The sequence below is a fragment of the Sphaeramia orbicularis genome, unplaced genomic scaffold (genome assembly GCF_902148855.1).
Source record: "Sphaeramia orbicularis unplaced genomic scaffold, fSphaOr1.1, whole genome shotgun sequence".
NCBI lineage: Eukaryota > Metazoa > Chordata > Actinopteri > Kurtiformes > Apogonidae > Sphaeramia > Sphaeramia orbicularis.
In genome coordinates, this window is record NW_021941436.1 from 11,157 (window position 1) to 32,490 (window position 21,334).

General features: G+C 41.1%; 1 protein-coding gene across 2 annotated transcripts; it reads left to right on the forward strand.

The window, feature by feature from the left end:
- The first annotated feature begins 989 nt into the window (after positions 1-989).
- trib3 (tribbles pseudokinase 3) lies at positions 990-21,141 on the forward strand. Of its 2 annotated transcripts, none has more exons than XM_030129359.1 (4): positions 990-1,098; positions 7,525-7,808; positions 9,556-9,848; positions 18,655-21,141. In XM_030129359.1, exons 2-4 carry the CDS (start codon positions 7,530-7,532, stop codon positions 19,118-19,120), a joined length of 1,038 nt encoding a protein of 345 aa, XP_029985219.1. In that variant the 5' UTR covers positions 990-1,098; positions 7,525-7,529; the 3' UTR covers positions 19,121-21,141. The 2 variants fall into 2 exon arrangements, with proteins under 2 accessions (XP_029985219.1, XP_029985218.1); XM_030129358.1 differs by having other exon boundaries at positions 1,010-1,107; positions 7,528-7,808.
- The last annotated feature ends 193 nt before the right edge of the window (positions 21,142-21,334 follow it).

Here is a 21,334-nt window from a genome sequence, read left to right on the forward strand (position 1 = left end):
TGGACTAGAGGAGCGGGTCCGGGTCTACAGGAGCACAACTTAGGTCCGGGTCTACAGGACTCAGGTCCGGGTCTACAGGAGCACAACTTAGGTCCGGGTCTACAGGACTCAGGTCCGGGTCTACAGGAGCACAACTTAGGTCCGGGTCTACAGGACTCAGGTCCGGGTCTACAGGAGCAGAACTTAGGTCCGGGTCTACAGGACTCAAGTCCGGGTCTACAGGAGCACAACTTAGGTCCGGGTCTACAGGACTCAGGTCCAGGTCTACAGGAGCAGAACTTAGGTCCGGGTCTACAGGACTTAGGTCCGGGTCTACAGGACTCAGGTCCGGGTCTACAGGACTCAGGTCCGGGTCTACAGGAGCAGAACTTAGGTCCGGGTCTACAGGACTCAGGTCCGGGTCTACAGGACTCAGGTCCGGGTCTACAGGAGCAGAACTTAGGTCCGGGTCTACAGGACTCAGGTCCGGGTCTACAGGAGCAGAACTTAGGTCCGGGTCTACAGGACTCAGGTCCGGGTCTACAGGAGCAGAACTTAGGTCCGGGTCTACAGGACTCAGGTCCGGGTCTACAGGACTCAAGTCCGGGTCTACAGGAGCACAACTTAGGTCCGGGTCTACAGGACTCAGGTCCAGGTCTACAGGAGCAGAACTTAGGTCCGGGTCTACAGGACTCAGGTCCGGGTCTACAGGACTCAGGTCCGGGTCTACAGGAGCAGAACTTAGGTCCGGGTCTACAGGACTCAGGTCCGGGTCTACAGGACTCAGGTCCGGGTCTACAGGAGCAGAACTTAGGTCCGGGTCTACAGGACTCAGGTCCGGGTCTACAGGACTCAGGTCCGGGTCTACAGGAGCAGAACTTAGGTCCGGGTCTACAGGACTCAGGTCCGGGTCTACAGGACTCAGGTCCGGGTCTACAGGAGCAGGACTCAGTTGGACTGAACAGAATGTGGAGCCACTGACACACGGTTGCGTAAGAACCAGAACCGGAGTCAGATTCGGACCAGAACCAGAACCACGGAGGTCCATCCCCTGTCCGGACACTGACCTTATAGTTGGACTTTGTTTAGTTCGGATCTGGATCGGATCTACTGAGTGAACTGCACCGAGGTAAGAAACCCAGAGCGACAGAAAAGTTCAGTGTGTGTGAAAGAGAAACTAAACAGTAGGATAAAAACTAAACAGTAGGATAAAAACTGAACAGTAGGATAAAAACTAAACAGTAGGATAAAAACTGAACAGTAGGATAAAAACTAAACAGTAGGATAAAAACTACGCAGTAGGATAAAAACTAAACAGTAGGATAAAAACTACACAGTAGGATAAAAACTGAACAGCAGGATAAAAACTAAACAGTAGGATAAAAACTGAACAGTAGCATAAAAACTGAACAGTAGCATAAAAACTAAACAGTAGGATAAAAACTAAACAGTAGGATAAAAACTACACAGTAGGATAAAAACTGAACAGCAGGATAAAAACTAAACAGTAGGATAAAAACTGAACAGTAGGATAAAAACTACACAGTAGGATAAAAACTGAACAGCAGGATAAAAACTAAACAGTAGGATAAAAACTGAACAGTAGCATAAAAACTGAACAGTAGCATAAAAACTACACAGTAGGATAAAAACTACACAGTAGCATAAAAACTAAACAGTAGCATAAAAACTAAACAGTAGGATAAAAACTGAACAGTAGGATAAAAACTACACAGTAGGATAAAAACTGAACAGTAGGATAAAAACTAAACAGTAGGATAAAAACTAAACAGTAGGATAAAAACTGAACAGTAGGATAAAAACTGAACAGTAGCATAAAAACTAAACAGTAGGATAAAAACTGAACAGTAGCATAAAAACTACACAGTAGGATAAAAACTACACAGTAGGATAAAAACTGAACAGTAGGATAAAAACTACACAGTAGCATAAAAACTAAACAGTAGCATAAAAACTACACAGTAGGATAAAAACTAAACAGTAGGATAAAAACTGAACAGTAGGATAAAAACTGAACAGTAGGATAAAAACTGAACAGTAGGATAAAAACTAAACAGTAGGATAAAAACTGAACATGAACCAGACCAGAAGAGTCCAGAAGAATGGAGTCCATTAGAGTCCAATGGAGACCAACAGAGTCCAATATAGACCAGTAGAGTCCAGAAGAGTCCAATAGAGTCCAGTAGAGACCAGTAGAATCCAATATAGTCCACCTGAGTCCAGTAGAGTCCAATATAGTCCAGTACAGCCCAATAGAGTCCACTAGAGTCCACCAGAGTTCAGCATACAGTTTAGTAGAGTCCAGAACTAGAACCCACAACAGTCTACTAGAGTCCAGTCCAGTCCAGTATGGAGTTCAGTAGAAGAGAGTCCAATAGAGTTCTGCAGAATAAAGTCCACTAGAGTCCAGCAGAGTTCAGTCCAGTAGAGTCCAGTAGGGTCCAGTAGAGTTCAATAGAGTTCAGTACAGTAGAGTCCACAAGAGTTCAGTAGAGTCCACTAGAGTCCAGTAGAGTTCAGTAGAGTCCCCTACAGTCCAGTAGAGTTCAGTCCAGTAGAGTCCAGTAGAGTTCAGTACAGTAGAGTCCACAAGAGTTCAGTAGAGTCAACTAGAGTTCAGTAGAGTCCCCTACAGTCCAGTAGAGTTCAGTCCAGTAGAGTCCAGTAGAGTTCAGTAGGATCCAGTAGGGTTCAGTAGAGTCCAGTAGAGTCCAGTAGGGTCCAGTAGAGTCCAGTAGAGTCCAGTAAGGTCCAGTAGAGTCCAGTAAGGTCCAGTAGAGTCCAGTAGGGTCCAGTAGAGTCCGGTAGGGTCCGGTAAGGTCCAGTAGGGTCCAGTAGAGTCCAGTAGGGTCCAGTAGAGTCCAGTAGGGTCCAGTAGAGTCCAGTAGGGTCTAGTAGAGTCCAGTAGAGTCCAGTAGGGTCCAGTAGAGTCCAGTAGGGTCCAGTAGAGTCCAGTAGGGTTCAGTAGAGTCCAGTAGGGTCCAGTAGGGTCCGGTAGGGTCCAGTAAGGTCCAGTAGGGTCCAGTAGAGTCCAGTAGGGTCCAGTAGAGTCCAGTAGGGTCTAGTAGAGTCCAGTAGGGTCCAGTAGAGTCCAGTAGGGTCCAGTAGAGTCCAGTAGGGTCCAGTAGGGTTCAGTAGAGTCCAGTAGGGTCCAGTAGGGTTCAGTAGAGTCCAGTAGGGTCCAGTAGGGTTCAGTAGAGTCCAGTAGGGTCCAGTAGACTTAGCTGACTACAGTAAAAACCTGCTGTTTCTGTAAATCTGCACCAGATGAATCAGTTTCTAAACCTGACCAACAGAATGACCTTTGACCTTCAGTACACGGTTCTAAACAGTGGACGGTGTGTTTTATGTCGTAGACTCGTATAATAAAGGCTGATGCGTCTGTATTTGATCTGGAAATGATCAGCTGAGCTCCGTGGATCTGCGGGTCAGCGATGGGACTTCCAGTTTGGTTTTCACTGTAAAGGTTTAAATTCCTGGAATAACCCAGATTCGGTTTCAGACTCCGCTGTGTGACAGGTTTGGACTGGAACTGTTGTAACATCATCACTTCTTATTGTTTCTTTTGTTTCCTTAACGCATCAAAAAGTATCATGTGATGTGACGCTTCCGCTCTAAAAACCTTTTAAATGAAATCTATTTTAATCTAATTTACACAATCTATTTGTTTTTATTTTCTGCTCCATTTGATAGTAATTAGTGTTTTGCGTTAATATTTCTATTCTAATGTATAAACAGCCTTTGTATGAGGACGTCCAGTTTAGGAAACATCATGTTTGATCAATAACTGTTACATTTAAATAAAATATGTTTAATTTTTGTCTGAAATATTAATCACTACTATAGTATATTGTAGTAAGTGGTATTTGTGTGCACAATAAAAGTTTATGTGATTTATGGGGAAAAAATAAGTAACTGTGACATCACTATGTACAGAAAATATTTACTGTAATAAACTGAATTAAAGTAAAGTATGATTTTAAGATGAATCACACCACAGCTGAGTCCTCTCAGTAAAAGTAATCAGATTTTTGAATTAAATAATTAATAATTGAAATTTTGACATGAAAACGTGCAAATGAGACTATAAATGTCTGATGTCATTAATTCAATATTAGTTTTCAGCGAAGTGCATATTCACTGTTCACTCATGCATTCTTTATTTACTGTGTTTACCGATCTATATATCTATTTTTTTTTTCCAAGTTGTGCATTGATCATTTCCAAAGATGCTGAGCTGTGTTTTGGTTTGAATGTCGAGTACCTGTACTCAGCAAAGTATTCAGAATAAATGTATTTATGGGTAAAGTACTTTACAGATATAAAAACAAAGATAAAAACTGAGATGAAAATACAAGAAAATTAAATCAAACCTGAGATGAAAATACAAGGACATTAAATATAAAATACACGAAAACCCTCTAATTAAAGCCACTGAAGAATGTAATTATTCAACAGTTAATAAACCCTTTGTAATCTGTGTCTTATTATAATCCTTATTCTTATCTGCCGTCATTAACGTCTGCTCTGATCGTCACGGAGCTGCAGATCTGAAATAAGTGCATTCACTGTTTCATCCAGCTGTCGATGAAACGACATGAGAATAAATGAAACTCTGAATAAAACTCAGCAGACTGGTTCTATTTAGGAAACAGTCTGTCCTCTGTCCCACTAAGACCAAAATAAACCAATAAGTGTTTTAATCATTCAACCAAAAGACGACGGCTACAAAATACAAGTCAGAATCATAATAAAAATGTGCACGACAGCATTAAAGTGAATTTACCCAAATACACAGCACAACGAAAAGGAGTGAGAAACAATTGAATAAGACAAAAAAATGTGATTTATTTTCTCAGCCAAACCGTGTTTTCTCTGTTTTGATTTAATAATAACCTTTGGATTGACTCTGAGCTGTTATGAAAATCACCATCAATGAATTGAATATAAGAAGAAAAGACCTGATTTTCACTGAAAATTCAAAATGCAGAGGATGATATTATAATAAATGGTAATAAATCACTTAAGAAGAAAAAATCATTTAGAAGTCACTGCAAAAATAGTTCTAGGTCTTTGAGGATTCAGCCTTTATTTTTCTCAGCAGCAGAAGATATTTATTTAATGGAGGTTCATATTAGAATCAGGATTTTATTTTTTAATTCACCGTGTTTACTCTGTACAGTTGGTCATATTTTAATACAAAGCCTATTTTCTGATCTACTACTGTTTTTACTGTTAAATGAGTGATATTTTGCTTTTTAAAAACAAACAACCAAACATGGAATTCTTCCTTTCCCCTCATGTCCCTGTGGTCTCCATAAACTGTAAATGCTCTGCTTGGCTCTGAATTCTTCATTCATTCAGCTCTACAGGTCCATCTGCAACACTATTTCTGACTAATGACACCACAAAGGGGGTTTGGAGCGCTGGCCCTTTAAATGCACATGACCCCGCCCCCTCCAGGATGTTGATTGTGCTTTCAGCCACTTGTGTTCGTTAATACAACCAACAGCTGAACATTTTAGGTAATCAGCTCAAAGTTTGGACATATTTTCAGTTTTTACTACAACCGCTGCTGACAAACAATTATGTCGAACTCAGAGAAATGTTCGTCAGAAGTCTGGACCTGATATGTGCAAATATTGTGACGTAACTAATAATAAAACGCAACAAATTAAGCAGGAATTCAAACAGGTTGTAGAAATCCAATGTCCAAATGAATCTAAAGATAGTTTAGCAGCAGCTGGAGGGTTCAAATTCAAACTGTGTGAACTATTAAGGTCCAAATACACAAAGAAATGAAGCACAGATGAAGAAAAGTGGGTTTCGAAAAATATGAGCCTTTAAAGTTTCTACAATGAACTGTTAATACAGAACCAATTCATAGTAAAATTAAAAGTCATCCAATGTTCCAATGGATGGAAAACTGAATTTATGAACAGGGCTTTTATTGTGAAAGTCTGAAAGCATCAGTGTTGAAAGTACATCTTGGCAGTCTCAGCTTGGTTTATTTGGTGCATTACTTGGTACATAAGTGTCATAGTGGTTAGCACTTCCGCCTTAGGTTTCTAAGGTTGTATGTTCTCTGTTCTCTTTCCTCCAGTTCCATCAAAAACACTTATTTACATAAATATTACTGATGGAGATCAGGAGTTGGTCCACAAGCACCTGCAATGGCTGCTCATATGCTAAATGCTAATGCTAGGTGCTATGTGTATTATGAGTCCGAATTTCCCTTAAAGCATAATAAAGTGAGTTAATCTTAAATTTTCATGTAAAAGCTAGCCCTTGAACGCCTTTTTTCATTGTTTAGACTAGTCCGAAAGATGTGTGTGGTTATGCTTTGGTTACATTTTAGCGTAGTCTTCCTTAGCCAGACCTAGGATTGTGCTTTGCTTTTGTTTACAGGTGGGGGTTTTCTGGGTTGTTCTCTGGGTAGCACTGACAGTGCCTTTGTAAATTGTAAATTTTGTTGTTTTGGTGGAACACATGCACACAAGGGGAGGTATGATGTGGTATTAACATGACTAACACCCCATGAAAAAGATGTCGTTAACTAACTGTAACTTGGAGGTTGATGTTCTTTCATGTAGCAAAGAAAAATGAAAACACACAATTAGAGGAAAGAAGAATTATAGTTCTGCCGCTGGAAAATGGAAATATTCACTCTTATCAAAGCAGAGAACAAGTCAGAAAAACAGCCGGGGTTAAGGTTAGGAAAAGAACACCTGGGGAAGGCTAAAATAAGAAACACAAAGAGACCAAAACGCTGTAATAATAATAATAATAATAATAATCATGGTCATGACTGCTGAAATAGAGTACAGTTTGAACTAAAGGGCAGAAAATGAGTGGACTGACCCTTCACAGACCACTATTGTTCTTCTTCAGTGGTGGATAAACAGGTCCAGCTTCTGAGCATGTGCAGTGGGACCTGTTACTGTGACGACACTGTGACTCAAAGTGTTTCAGCGTGTTTCCTCACAGCGTCACCACGGTGACTGTAGCCTGTGTGTGTGTGTGTTGACTGTATTTAAAGCCTGTTTAAACTATAAACTGTTGTTCTCTGATGCAACGATCTGAAAGCTGCGGCGTCTGTCGGCTTACAGGAAGTTTCATCATGGAGCCTATAGACACCAAAACACGCCTCACACACGCTCTGATGTCAGAGATGAAGCAGAAGCTCCTCACAGAAGCTGACAGAGGCTGAGGAGAGACGAGCACAGATAAAACACCTTTACCTGCAGGAGGCGGGGCTTGACACATGACACACATCCAGTGTCAGTCTGCAGTTTAGCTGATGAAAACTATAAAATCTACAGGGTTTTAGGTGGAGCAGCCACACAGTACCACAGGGTAGGGGTCAGGGGTCAAAGGTCAGAGCAAATTACTCAGTAAAGTAGTGGCGACTGTCCTTCAGTTCATCAACATTTAACAAACGTCTGTATTCATTTCAGTTTCCAGCTTAATTTTTGGCTCAGTTTAAAATGTCAATAACTTACAATGTCAACCCTTTCCTCCAATCACAGATGAGCGTGGGTGTGGCCTCAGCCAGATCTCAGCAGTGTCTCAAGAGGCTATTGGATGAGAATCAAGAAGATTTACCAAAATGTAAACGCCTCTGCGTGGCTCCACCCCCTCCTTCCACTGACCTCACACCATGTCTCAGGCCCCAAAGCCCCACCCCCAAGTCCAGCTGCAGCCAATCCCTGTCCACAGTTGGTCCATATGTGCTGTATGAACGCTACGAAGGGGAGGAGGCTTACAGAGCCGAGCACACGCACACACAGCAGCAGTACACCTGCAAGGTAACACGCTAACATACATATGTGTACAACACCTGCAAGGTAACACGCTAACATACATATGTGTACAACACCTGCAAGTTAACACGCTAACATACATATGTGTACAACACCTGCAAGGTAACACGCTAACATACATATGTGTACAACACCTGCAAGGTAACACGCTAACATACATATGTATAGAACACCTGCAAGGTAACACGCTAACATACATGTATGTAAAACACCTGCAAGGTAACACGCTAACATACATATGTGTAGAACACCTGCAAGGTAACACGCTAACATACATATGTGTACAACACCTGCAAGTTAACACGCTAACATACATATGTGTAGAACACCTGCTAGGTAACACGCTAATATACATATATGTAAAACACCTGCAAGGTAACACGCTAACATACATATGTATAGAACACCTGCAAGGTAACACGCTAACATACATGTATGTAAAACACCTGCAAGGTAACACGCTAACATACATATGTGTACAACACCTGCAAGGTAACACGCTAACATACATATGTGTACAACACCTGCAAGGTAACACGCTAACATACATATGTGTACAACACCTGCAAGGTAACACGCTAACATACATATGTGTACAACACCTGCAAGGTAACACACTAGCATACATATGTATAGAACAACTGCTAGGTAACACGCTAACATACATGTGTTGAACAACTGCTAGGTAACATGCTAACATACATACACTAACATACATATGTATTGAGCACATTTAAGATAACACACATGAACAGAACCACTACTACATAGCATGCTAACACACATGTACACAGAACATCTGCCAGATAACATGCTAACCTGCACATAAATAGAACATGTTAGGTACCATGCTAACATACATAGTCACAGAACATTAAGAAAACACGCTAACACAAATGAACTTAACACCTAGCGCTAACACACACATGAACAATACTCTTAGAATGCAACATGCTAACACACACAGCAGCATGCTATCATATGCATGAGAACTGCACCTGTTAAATACCCATACAGGAAACATTACTTTTAAATCTAAGTTTAAATAGGGTATAAAATGTTTGGAACACAGTGGACGCTCTGGTCCACACCACAGCTGGAACAAGTACAATCACAGATCAGAGATCAGGACAGCGGTACAATACACAGTACAGCGCTCTGAATGCCGACATTTCCTGAATGCAGCAGTTGCAGACAAACCTTCCACAAGTTGTAACTGATACGTACACACTTACAGATGCGTTTGTATATTTACAGATCCCAGTACATATTTACAGATTGGTTTACACATTTGCAAACCTGATTATGTCCTCACACTGAAATACAGACACACAATCTGTGTCTGTATTACAAAACTGTATTACAAAACATGTCTGTACATTACAAAACAATTACACCACAATAACAACAACCCCATAAAAATACAGCACATAATACTACAAAAATATCATAGATACTACAGGTAACAAAATTAGAGTATGTATGTCACTATGATACTAGAAATAATGCATTTAATTTTACTGATATTACAAATAATGCTAATAGTACCACAGAAAATATTAATAATACTAATGCTAGAAGTAATATTACCAGTAGTGCAACTAATACTAAATAGTCAGTAACTACTACTACAAGTAGTACTACTGACGTTATGTCGACAGTCATGTTAGACGTCACTGAGTTTTCATTCATACCATGTGTTCTAAACCCCTCCCCGTTTCCATGGTTACAGGTACTGCCTGTGCGTGGTTACCAGGAGCAGCTGGCGGCCTACGCTCGGCTCGGTCACCACGACAACATTAGCCAGTTGCGAGACGTTGTGATTGGTGAGGATAACGTGTACATCTTCCTGCCCGGTCACCATGGCGACATGCATTCATACGTACGCAGCAGGAAGCGTCTGAGCGAAGAGGAGGCGGGGCTTCTCTTTGCACAGATGCTGGAAGCCGTGACGCACTGTCATCGCCACGGAGTCGTCCTGAGAGACGTGAAGCTGCGCCGCTTCGTTTTTACTGACAAACACAGGTGAGAGCAGTTATACTACTGATACTGCAAATAATACTACTGATACTGCAAATAATACTGCTGATACTGCAAATAATACTACTGATACTACTGATACTGCAAATAATACTGCTGATACTGCAAATAATACTACTGATACTGCTGATACTGCAAATAATACTACTGATACTGCAAATAATACTGCTGATACTGCAAATAATACTGCTTGTAGCATACCCCCCCGATAAAGAATGACGCTTTACTGGTGATTTTTTCTTGATTTAATAGCGGTAAATCTTTAAATACACCGTAAGAGCTTGTGCCTCTTCAGAGGGGCGGCTAACACGTAAAACCATTTTTTCTCTTTGCGCCATCAAAACAGGAAGTTGCTTCTCAAAATAAAAGTACAAGGCGTCCAAACCGGAAGCTACCCTCCACGTAGCCAAAAACAAAAACAATACACCAAAACGCAACCAGAGAAGTGAATTTAGCCATTATGCTTAGGGTTATTTACACTCCCACCAAAATTATGAAAGTTTACATCAGAAAACAATGAATAATTTTCACCAACACAAAGGATCCATATGTAGTGATTACCTTAAGAACTTTCTAACAGTAGGACTAGTTTTTGTACTGGACGCTCGACAACTGAGAGCTTACAAGAGCGTTGACCTTTGCTGTTCAGTTTCTTATCTCCAAGGGAGATTTGTGCTCTTCGTACGAGTCCATCCTTTCCGCTGACAGTCTTTAAGACTCTTCCAAGTCTCCATTCACCTCTGGGTAAAAGTTCATCCACATCCAATACAACATCACCAACTTTAAGATTCCTCTTTGGTGTGTGCCATTTTTGCCTTGAAATGATGTTATGGACATATTCCCTTCTCCAACGGCACCAGAACTGCTCTGCGAGAAACTGCACCCGCCGCCATCTCTTTTTGCCATAGAGATCCTCTTTTGGAAATGAGCCAGGAGGGGGCAGTGCTGCGTTCGATTTCACTTGGAGCAGGTGATTAGGTGTAAGCGGTTCTAAACTGTCTGGATTATTTAAGTTGTCTGCAGTTAGAGGTCTGCTGTTAACAATGGCCATGGCTTCATAGAACAAAGTCCTTAATGACGCATCGTTGATTCTACCATGAGCAAGAGACAAAGTGGCATTCAGTACACTTCTAACAGTTTTTATCTGACGCTCCCACACTCCCCCTGCATGACTAGAATGAGGTGCATTCATCACAAAGTCACATTGTTGTTGGGACAGATATGTACTTAGTCTCTGATTGTCTAGTTCATGTAAGGCTGCTTTAAGCTCATTGTGAGCACCAACAAAATTTGTTCCCTGGTCACAATGGATTTTGCGGACTGCACCTCTGATTGCAATAAAACACCTTAAAGCATTGATAAATGTATCAGTGGACAAGTCCTCTAACAGCTCTATGTGAACAGCACGGGAACAAAAACATGTAAATAAAAGTCCATGTCTTTTATGTTGTTTTCTTCCCTCTGTGGTCACAAATGGACCAAAACAGTCCATTCCACAGTATGTGAAGGGTGGAGAGGGCTCCAAGCGTTCTGCAGGTAAGTTGCTCATCTTTTGGCCCTCTGCAGCTTTGCGAAGCCTGCGGCAGACCACACATTGATGGATGAATGAAGCAACAGTTCTGCTCATTCCAGGGATCCAGTAGCCACTGGATCTAATTTCATTCATTGTGAATACCTTTCCTTGGTGTTTTACTTTGTCATGACAGTGGGATGTTATGAGTTTGGTCACATAATGTTCCTTTGGGATTACAATAGGGTGTTTGAAACAGTCATCAACAGGTAGATGCTGAAGTCTCCCTCCCACCTTGAGGAGACCATCTGTATCAATGAAAACATCCAGTTTGTACAGTTTGTTGTGACGTGGGAGTTGGTTCCCTCTACTTATCTGCTTTATTTCCTTTCCGTAAGCTTGACTTTGTACGTCACAGATTATTACACGTTCAGCACTTTCCTGTTCACTTACAGTAGCTGGTGCACTTGACTTGTTATGTCTGGCCCTTCTTATAAGACGTGCGACAGCCCTAACAAGTTTAGACCATGAGGAGAACTTCCATGAGCGCTCAGAGAGACTAGCAGCATTTGTGACCTTAGTTAACATCGTTTGTGTTTTTCTAATTTCTGGATCTCCTACGGCCAAATCCAGTTCAACACATTCAGGTGTGGGCAGTTCCTTTTCCCACAAGAAGGTGGGGCCAGTGAACCAGTTAGAAGTTATTAACTCTTTGACAGTCTTACCCCTCGATGCAGCATCAGCTGGGTTCACTTCTGAGGGCACGTAAAACCATTGCTGAGGACAGGTGCTTTGTCTTATCTTTTGGACTCGATTTGCTACAAAAGTATGGAAACGACGAGCATCATTGTTTATGTACCCGAGCACCACTTTCGAATCAGTCCAAAAATATTCTTCCACAGCATCATAACACAGTTCCTCTCTTAACATGTTACTGACTGCAACTGAAACTACAGCTGCAGTCAGTTCTAGTCTGGGGATTGTGGTCAGTTTAGTGGGAGCAACACGAGCTTTTGCTATTACAAGAGAACAATGCATTTCCCCCTTAGCATTGCTGGCCCTCAGGTAAGTACACTGCCCATAACCACTTGAGCTCGCATCCGAAAAGTGGTGGAATTCCATTGTCTTAATTTGCCCAAAATTTGCAGGTAAGTAACACCGAGCTATGTTCAGCTTTTCAAGATTTATGAAGTCACTTTGCCAACTCTCCCATCTTGGTTTTAATGAATCTGGTAGGGGGTCATCCCAACCAATCCCATGTTGGCACATTTCCTGAAGGATTCTTTTCCCATTTAACACATAAGGTGCTAAGAATCCGAGTGGGTCATAAATTGATGCAACGGTGGATAGAACACCTCGGCGAGTTGCTGGTTGGTTTTTCAGTGTGTTGTCAAAGGTGAAACAGTCCATGTCAATGTTCCACTGAATGCCTAAAGCTCTCTCTTGTGGTAGGTCTTTGAATGTAAGATCTCTTGTGTTTGTGCTAACAGCACATTCTGATGGAGGGACACTTTGCAGAACAGTTTGACTGTTTGAAATAAACTTGTGTAGACGGAGGTTACCTTTGCTACATATCTCTCTGGCCTCCTGTGCCAACTGTACTGCTTCTTCCACTGTGTTTGTGCTTGTAACTCCATCATCCACGTAAAAGTCTCTTTCCATGAACTGTGATCCTGCTGGGTGTGAGTGACAGTGCTCCTTGGCTAGGTATTTTAGTCCGTAATTTGCACACCCTGGAGATGATGCAGCACCAAACAGGTGTACTTTCATTCTGTATATTTGCGGCTGTGCACTTGTTTCACCATTTTTCCACCACAGGAACCGTAGATAGTCTCTGTCACTTTCTTGGACATGAAACTGGTGAAACATTTTCTCTATGTCACACATAAGAGCAATCTTATGTTGTCTGAACCTGAGGAGGATGCCAGTTAGATTGTTAATTAGGTCTGGTCCTTGGAGAAGATGCTCATTGAGACTCGTACCATTGTGTTTTGCTGAGCAGTCAAATACGACACGTAATTTTGTGGGTTTTTGGGGGTGGTAAATCCCATGATGAGGAATATACCATTGCTCACCCTTTGTTCCTTCACCTTGTACTTCTTCAACGTGTCCCCGTTCAATTATGTCAGTCATGTATGCTGTGTAGTCTCTTTTGTATTTCTCATCTTTGTTGAACTTTCTTCTTAAATGTTCAAGGCGAATTTCTGCTACCTTTCTGTTGTCTGGTAAGCGTGGGCGTTGTTTGAATGGTAAAGGCATTTCCCAGTGTCCTTGTTCGTTTTTCCTTATTCCTTCCTTTAGGTTGTCCAGAAAAATTAGATCCTCTTGAGAGACTGTTTTGTCACTTGTCTTAGTGTCTTTAAAATCTGACTCAAGAACACTTATGACGTCTATGGGTGTTACAAGAGGAAGTTCCTTGACTGTAACTTTGTGGCACAGGCTTGTATCAGTTTCAGTGAGTTCTGGTGTGGAGCCACCGACGATACTCCACCCTAGATCAGTCTGGATTGCAAATGGTTCATTATCCTTTCCAAGTAGAACCTGCTTTGGAGCGAGAGTTCTTGGACAGTTAAATCCAATGAGGAGTCCAACATCACAGCTCAAGAGAGGTGGTATTTTATCAATAATTTCTGACATGTGAGGCCATTGCCTTGCCGTCTCATTGGTGGGTATATTGTCATAGTTGAATGGAATATAGTCCTTAGTGTATGATGGTGGAAGGTCAATGTAAATCCTTGAGTTATAACCCCTCACCCGCAGCCTTGACACCCTTTGACTTTTAACCACAGTGTGAACTCCAAGCATTGTTGTCAGTTTTAGCTTAATTGGATAAGTGTCTGCTTGAAGCTTGTTGCTTATTTCTTCGCTGATGAAGGTGTTGTCACTTTGTGTGTCTAATAATGCATACACTAAGTGTTCTTTAGATGGGCTTTGGCCTGTAGACACCCAAACTGGAACAATCATAGAGGTGTTATTTGATTGACCCACCTTTGTCATATTTAGAGCTGTGGCTGCTGTAGCATCATTAGCTGTAGCTAGAGTTGTGTTTGTGGGGCTTGGGCTCCTTTTGTTTGTCTTATGATTTTCGTCATGCAGGCATGTAGGATGCCGTCCTTTGCAGATGTCACAAGTGTGACGATGGTGACAATCTTTGGCATTGTGGCCTACCTTTAAGCATCCATAGCACAGCTTATTGTCTTTAACAAATGTTCGCTTGTCTTCCAATGTTTTATTTGAGAAGCTTGTGCACTTTGGCAACTGATGCCTTTCATCTTTACAAAGCATGCAGAGTACCTTTAACTTTGTATTACTTGGCTTTGTTTTATCCGAGTGTATGGTAGCTTGTGTTGTAAAGACTTGTGTTGTAGATCTATTTGGCTTAATCTCCTTTGTCTTTGCCTTATCTAATGATGAGCTGCATGACTGTAATGCATATGAAGAAGTCACTGGATTGCATACAATTTCCGCCTCAAGAGCCACAAACTGGGCAAAATCTTCAAAAGAGGGGAAATCTTTACCTTCCCTGAGAGCAGCTGTGACTTGGCGATTCCAACGTGCCGCCAACCATTCTGGAACTTTCTGCAGTAACTTTTGGTTCTCCTCGCAATCACTAAGTATCTCTAGACCTTTTACATGTGGCATTGCTTGGAGACAGGCTGTTAAAAAATCTGAAAATGTCCTTAAACCTTCTGCGTCCTTAGAGTGGATTTTAGGCCATTTTGACAGTTTGTCTCTGAAAGCCCTTTGGATAATGAAGGGCTGACCATAGCGTTGGTCAAGTCTTTTCCATGCGTCTTGGTATGCTTCTGTATCACTGCGATAAAATGTGCCCTCTAAACATTTGAGTGCTGGGCCTGTGACATGTCTCTTTAACCATTGTAACTTATCAGCGGGTGAAATGCCTTTACAGTCCACAAGTGAGATGAAGGAAGCTTTCCATTCAATGTAGGTGATTGGATCCCCACTAAACATCATGGGCATTGGCACTGGAAGTCTGTTTGTGATTATGCTGTCTTGGATAGCTTGTGCCAGCTGGGAAATGTCTGTAGGTGGTGCTGGTATAACCATTTGAGGACTTGGTTGGTGTGCAGGGTTGATAATTGAAATGGATGCATTATTTGGTTGCACAAGTGGGTGATAAGATCCTGTAGAAGGCACTGGTGCTAGGTGTGCAGGGTTGTCATTGATAGGAAAAGTCATGTAGTTTATGTCTGTTTTCATTTCTTTGTCGTAAATTTCTAATTTTGCACGTGCAGCTTGCCTTTCCCTTTCAGCCTGTAAACGCTCTAATTCAGATTTTTGTACATCCAATTCCCTCCTGTGTTTTTCCTCCAAGTCTCTTATCTTTTCCCTTTGCTTAATTTCTTCTTGTGTCATTTTATATTGAACCTCCTTTACAGCTAGTTCAGCGGCTGCATCAATCCTTTTGGCAGCAATACTGGATGTTTCAGAGTGGAAATCTGACTGTGATGCAGTACCGTATATGGATCTTGCATACTCATGTGATAACAGCTGATGGAGGCGCTGCTTTTCTCTTTCTGCATCATAACCATCTATTGCTGCAAGTCGCTCATTAATGATTTTCATAATGTCCTTAGTTACTGCATCACAAGAGTCCATTTTGCGCCTTATGAGTGGGGAAGGTGTATTATACTCTCTGAATTCACTATAAGCCTTTTCCATGTCATTCACAGTCTTTTCAATATCATCTGCGATTTCTGCTAACTTTGTCTCTGAAAGATCGCTCTTTAGATTTTCTCTGTACATTCTCACTTGGCCTTTCCAATGTTCATATATAGTTAGCAGCCTTTTCTCTCTTTTAGTCTGTTCTTCATTTTGGTAAGCAATCATTTTTTCTGTGGGCATACGGGGCCGCTCTGACCGACGTTGCGCTGATTCACTTGTTGCATCCATTTTATTCCACAATCCCGCCAATTGGTATTTGTACTTCTATATCCTCCGTTATAAATGTAACTGCCTTTCACCTGATGGCCGTAGCTGCAGCTCGCTGTTCTGTGTCGTTGCCGACGCTGTGCCGTTGCGGAACCGTTGCTGTACCGTTGCCGATGCCGTTCCTGTTGCTGTGCCGTTGCTGAGGCCGTGCCGTTGCCGAGCCGTGTCGTTGCCGATGCCGTGCCGTTCCTGTTGCCGTGCCGTTACTCGAATCCACGGTTAGCTTGATGCATCCCTTAGCGATGTAGCTAGCACTTCTTGGAATTCGGAGGTAAGCTCTTACTGTAGCATACCCCCCCCGATAAAGAATGACGCTTTACTGGTGATTTTTTCTTGATTTAATAGCGGTAAATCTTTAAATACACCGTAAGAGCTTGTGCCTCTTCAGAGGGGCGGCTAACACGTAAAACCATTTTTTCTCTTTGCGCCATCAAAACAGGAAGTTGCTTCTCAAAATAAAAGTACAAGGCGTCCAAACCGGAAGCTACCCTCCACGTAGCCAAAAACAAAAACAATAACAATACACCAAAACGCAACCAGAGAAGTGAATTTAGCCATTATGCTTAGGGTTATTTACACTGCTGATACTGCAAATAATACTACTGATACTACTGATACTGCAAATAATACTGCTGATACTGCAAATAATACTACTGATACTGCAAATAATACTACTGATACTGCAAATAATACTGCTGATACTGCAAATAATACTACTGATACTGCTGATACTGCAAATAATACTACTGATACTGCAAATAATACTGCTGATACTGCAAATAATACTACTGATACTGCAAATAATACTACTGATACTACTGATACTGCAAATAATACTGCTGATACTGCAAATAATACTACTGATAATGCAAATAATACTACTGATACTGCAAATAATACTGCTGATACTGCAAATAATACTACTGATACTGCAAATAATACTACTGATACTGCAAATAATACTGCCGATACTGCAAATAATACTGCTGATACTGCAAATAATACTGCTGATACTACTGATACTGCAAATAATACTGCTGATACTGCAAATAATACTACTGATACTGCAAATAATACTGCTGATACTGCAAATAATACTACTGATACTGCAAATAATACTGCTGATACTACTGATACTGCAAATAATACTGCTGATACTGCAAATAATACTGCTGATACTACTGATACTGCAAATAATACTGCTGATACTGCAAATAATACTACTGATACTGCAAATAATACTACTGATACTATTGATACTGCAAATAATACTACTGATACTGCAAATAATACGACTGATACTGCAAATAATACTACTGATACTGCAAATAATACTGCTGATACTGCAAATAATACTACTGATACTGCAAATAATACTGCTGATACTGCAAATAATACTACTGATACTGCAAATAATACTATTGATACTACTGATACTGCAAATAATACTGCTGATACTGCAAATAATACTGCTGATACTGCAAATAATACTACTGATACTGCAAATAATACTGATACTACTGATACTGCAAATAATACTGCTGATACTGCAAATAATACTACTGATACGGCAAATAATACTACTGATACTGCTGATACTGCAAATAATACTACTGATACTGCAAATAATACTACTGATACTGCAAATAATACGACTGATACTGCAAATAATACTACTGATACTGCAAATAATACTATTGATACTGCTGACACTGCAAATAATACGACTGATACCGCAAATAATACTACTGATACTGCTGATACTGCAAATAATACTACTGATACTGCAAATAATACTACTCATACTGCTGATACTGCAAATAATACTACTGATACTGCTGATACTGCAAATAATACTACTGATACTGCAAATAATACTACTGATACTGCAAATAATACTGCTGATACTGCCAATAATACTACTAATACTGCAAATAATACTACTGATACTGCAAATAATATTACTGATACTGCAAATAATACTACCGATACTGCAAATAATACTACTGATACTGTGCATAATACTACTGATACTGTAAATAATACTACTAATATTGTGCGTAATACTACTAATACTGCAAATAATACTAACAATACTGCAAATAATACTAATACATCAAATTCTACTAATAATACGACAAATATTTCAAATGACATTAGGAACTAGGTACTACAGATAATACCACTGATATTACTTGCCACAGATACTTCAGTTAGTATTTGTAGTATTATTTTGTCATCTGTACCACAGATACTGCTATGTTGATAGTATTTGTAATACTACTACAGATACTGAAGTAATCTGTACCTTTGATGTACTTCTTTCAGGACTCGTCTCGCTCTGCTCGGCCTCGACGACTGCGTCCTCCTGTCCGGTAACCATGACGACGACTCTCTGACAGACAGACACGGATGCCCCGCCTATGTGGGCCCCGAGCTGCTGACCAATGGGAGCGCCTCGTACTCGGGTCGCGCCGCTGACATCTGGAGCCTGGGCGTGTCTCTGTACACCATGCTGATCGGTCGGTACCCGTTCCAGGACACGCAGCCCGCCGCGCTGTTCGCCAAGATCCGCCGCGGGGCCTTCACGCTCCCCGATTGGCTGTCGCCACAGGCCAAGTGTCTGATTGGCTGCATGCTGAGGAAGTTACCTGCAGAGAGACTGGAGGCGGAGCAGCTGCTGATGCATCCGTGGCTGACCAATCCCTGCACGCCACATCACAAATCAGCGTCAGCGAGACGGGACGGACAGGATGACGACCAAGTGGTTCCCACCTGGACGGACAAACATTAACACACAAATACACAAAAACACGCACATTTGATCACATGGTTTTGATCACATGTGGGCGCCTCTGCGTTTGTATGGACGCCACTGACGCCTCACATCCTTTAGAGCAGGGGTGTCCAACGTACGGCCCCTGGGCCAGAACTGACCCCCCAGACGGTCCAGAACTGACCCCCCAGACGGTCCAGAACTGACCACCCAGACGGTCCAGAACTGACCCCCCAAATGGTCCAGAACTGACCCCCCAGACGGTCCAGAACTGACCCCCCCAGACGGTCCAGAACTGACCCCCCAAACGGTCCAGAACTGACCCCCCAAAAGGTCCAGAACTGACCCCCCAAATGGTCCAGAACTGACCCCCCAAATGGTCCAGTCTGATCCGCAAGATGAATTTGACAGTGACAGCATTAAACATCAAGTTAAATAAAAGCATAATAACTTAGAAGTAATCAACTCCAAATTATCTCCTTGGTTTAATGTGAAAAAAGTAAAATTACTTTGTGAAAATATTTACATTTTTCACAATAAAATGTGAATAACCTGAACAAATATGAAAAGCCTTATATTTCTAAACAAAAAAAACTGCAATTTTAACAATATTCTGCCTGGAACTAAATGTTTGGTGTATTTGTAGATCCACTGCGACCTCTAAGTCGTGTTAATAATAATTGTAGATATATTATTGTTGAAATTGTGTGTATTTTCTGTCTACATTTCAGGTTGTACATGGTAAATCAGGTTATTCACATTTACATAATGTAATTGTACTGGTTTTTCACTGTAAAACTCTTCTTATTTATCGGTTAATATGCCTGTTATTTGACTGGTCTGACCCAGTTCAGCTCAAACTGGGCTGACTGGAACCTGAACTCAGATGTTCCTCTGCAGGTAAAGCATCACTAGTCTGACGCCATGTTTACACGTAGCTGGAATGTGGAAAAACTGACATTTCCTCATGTGTTTTTGGTTTTCATCCACATGAAAACTCCAGTTTATGTCACTGAATTATTATTTTTTTTAAATTCTGTCCAAAGTATAGATTTAGTAAAAGTCTGTTTTTGTGCTTGTGTGTGTTCAGGGTTCAACAGTTCTAGGATCCAAACGTCACAGTATGAGAAAAAAAATGCATTCGTATCATGTTTTGACTTCTGTTTATCCTAACCTTTACCACATGATGGCGCTCTATGGTGTGTTTATGCAGGTTTGTGTAGATGAAAACCTATCTGATACCATCTGATTGAAAACAAAAGTGGGAAATATCCGTTTATGTTCGTACCTGTCTACGTGTAAACATGGCCTAAATGTACTGAACATTTTAGATGTTTTCAAAAATGTGCAAAAAAACAAAGCGATGTCAGGTGTTAAGTTTGTTTATTTTGCTCCTGTTATTTTAAAAGGAGTGTGAGTGAGTTAGTGATGGGGAATAGGGCTAAAAACGTCTTCATATGCTTTAGGGAAATGGCAATAGAAGTAAAACATGACTTAAGTTTAACGTTAAAAGTCCCATGAAATTAAAATCAAGTGTTTTTCTGTGATGTTTTGTGCTACATGTCACCACTGCTGTTAGTGGTATATCAGAGTTTATCATCTCCTGATCAATAACAGACGCCTTTTACCTCATTGATCAGTTTTGTCATTTTCTGATCAGGAGGAACAAAGGAAACACAAATAACACTTGACTGTTTGATGGGGACTTTACAGTATTTCTAACAAAAACGGTAGAAGCTGTTCAGAATGATCACAGTTATAGTGGCGATATTTCCCTGTTCGATACAAAGCTGTTTTTTTTTTTCTTATATTAAGTTAAAACTCTACATTCTTGAACCTTTACCTTGTGTCGCAGAGACTACAGCCCCTTTTCCACCAACATTCCCAGGAATTCATTTATCTGGGTAAAAGAATCCCTGGTTAGTCTGTAAGTGTGTTCCACCAATCAGCTTTCATTAAAAGAGAGCCCCGCCCCCAAGAATTCTGTGGAATCTGAAAAGTCCCGCCCCAAAATTAGCAACTTTTGGGATCAAGGGAAAGTATTTTTATTGGGTAATTTGGGTGGAAACGCAGATTTTTCTAAATGCCAGGTAAAGGTAAAGTTACTGCAGTGGAAAAGGGGCTGATGGGAAATGTAGTCAAGATAATGCATACACAACAGGGCAGATGTTTGTTTCTACAACTGTACTGTAGAATGGACAGGTGCTAAACACTGTCATCTGCTGGAATACC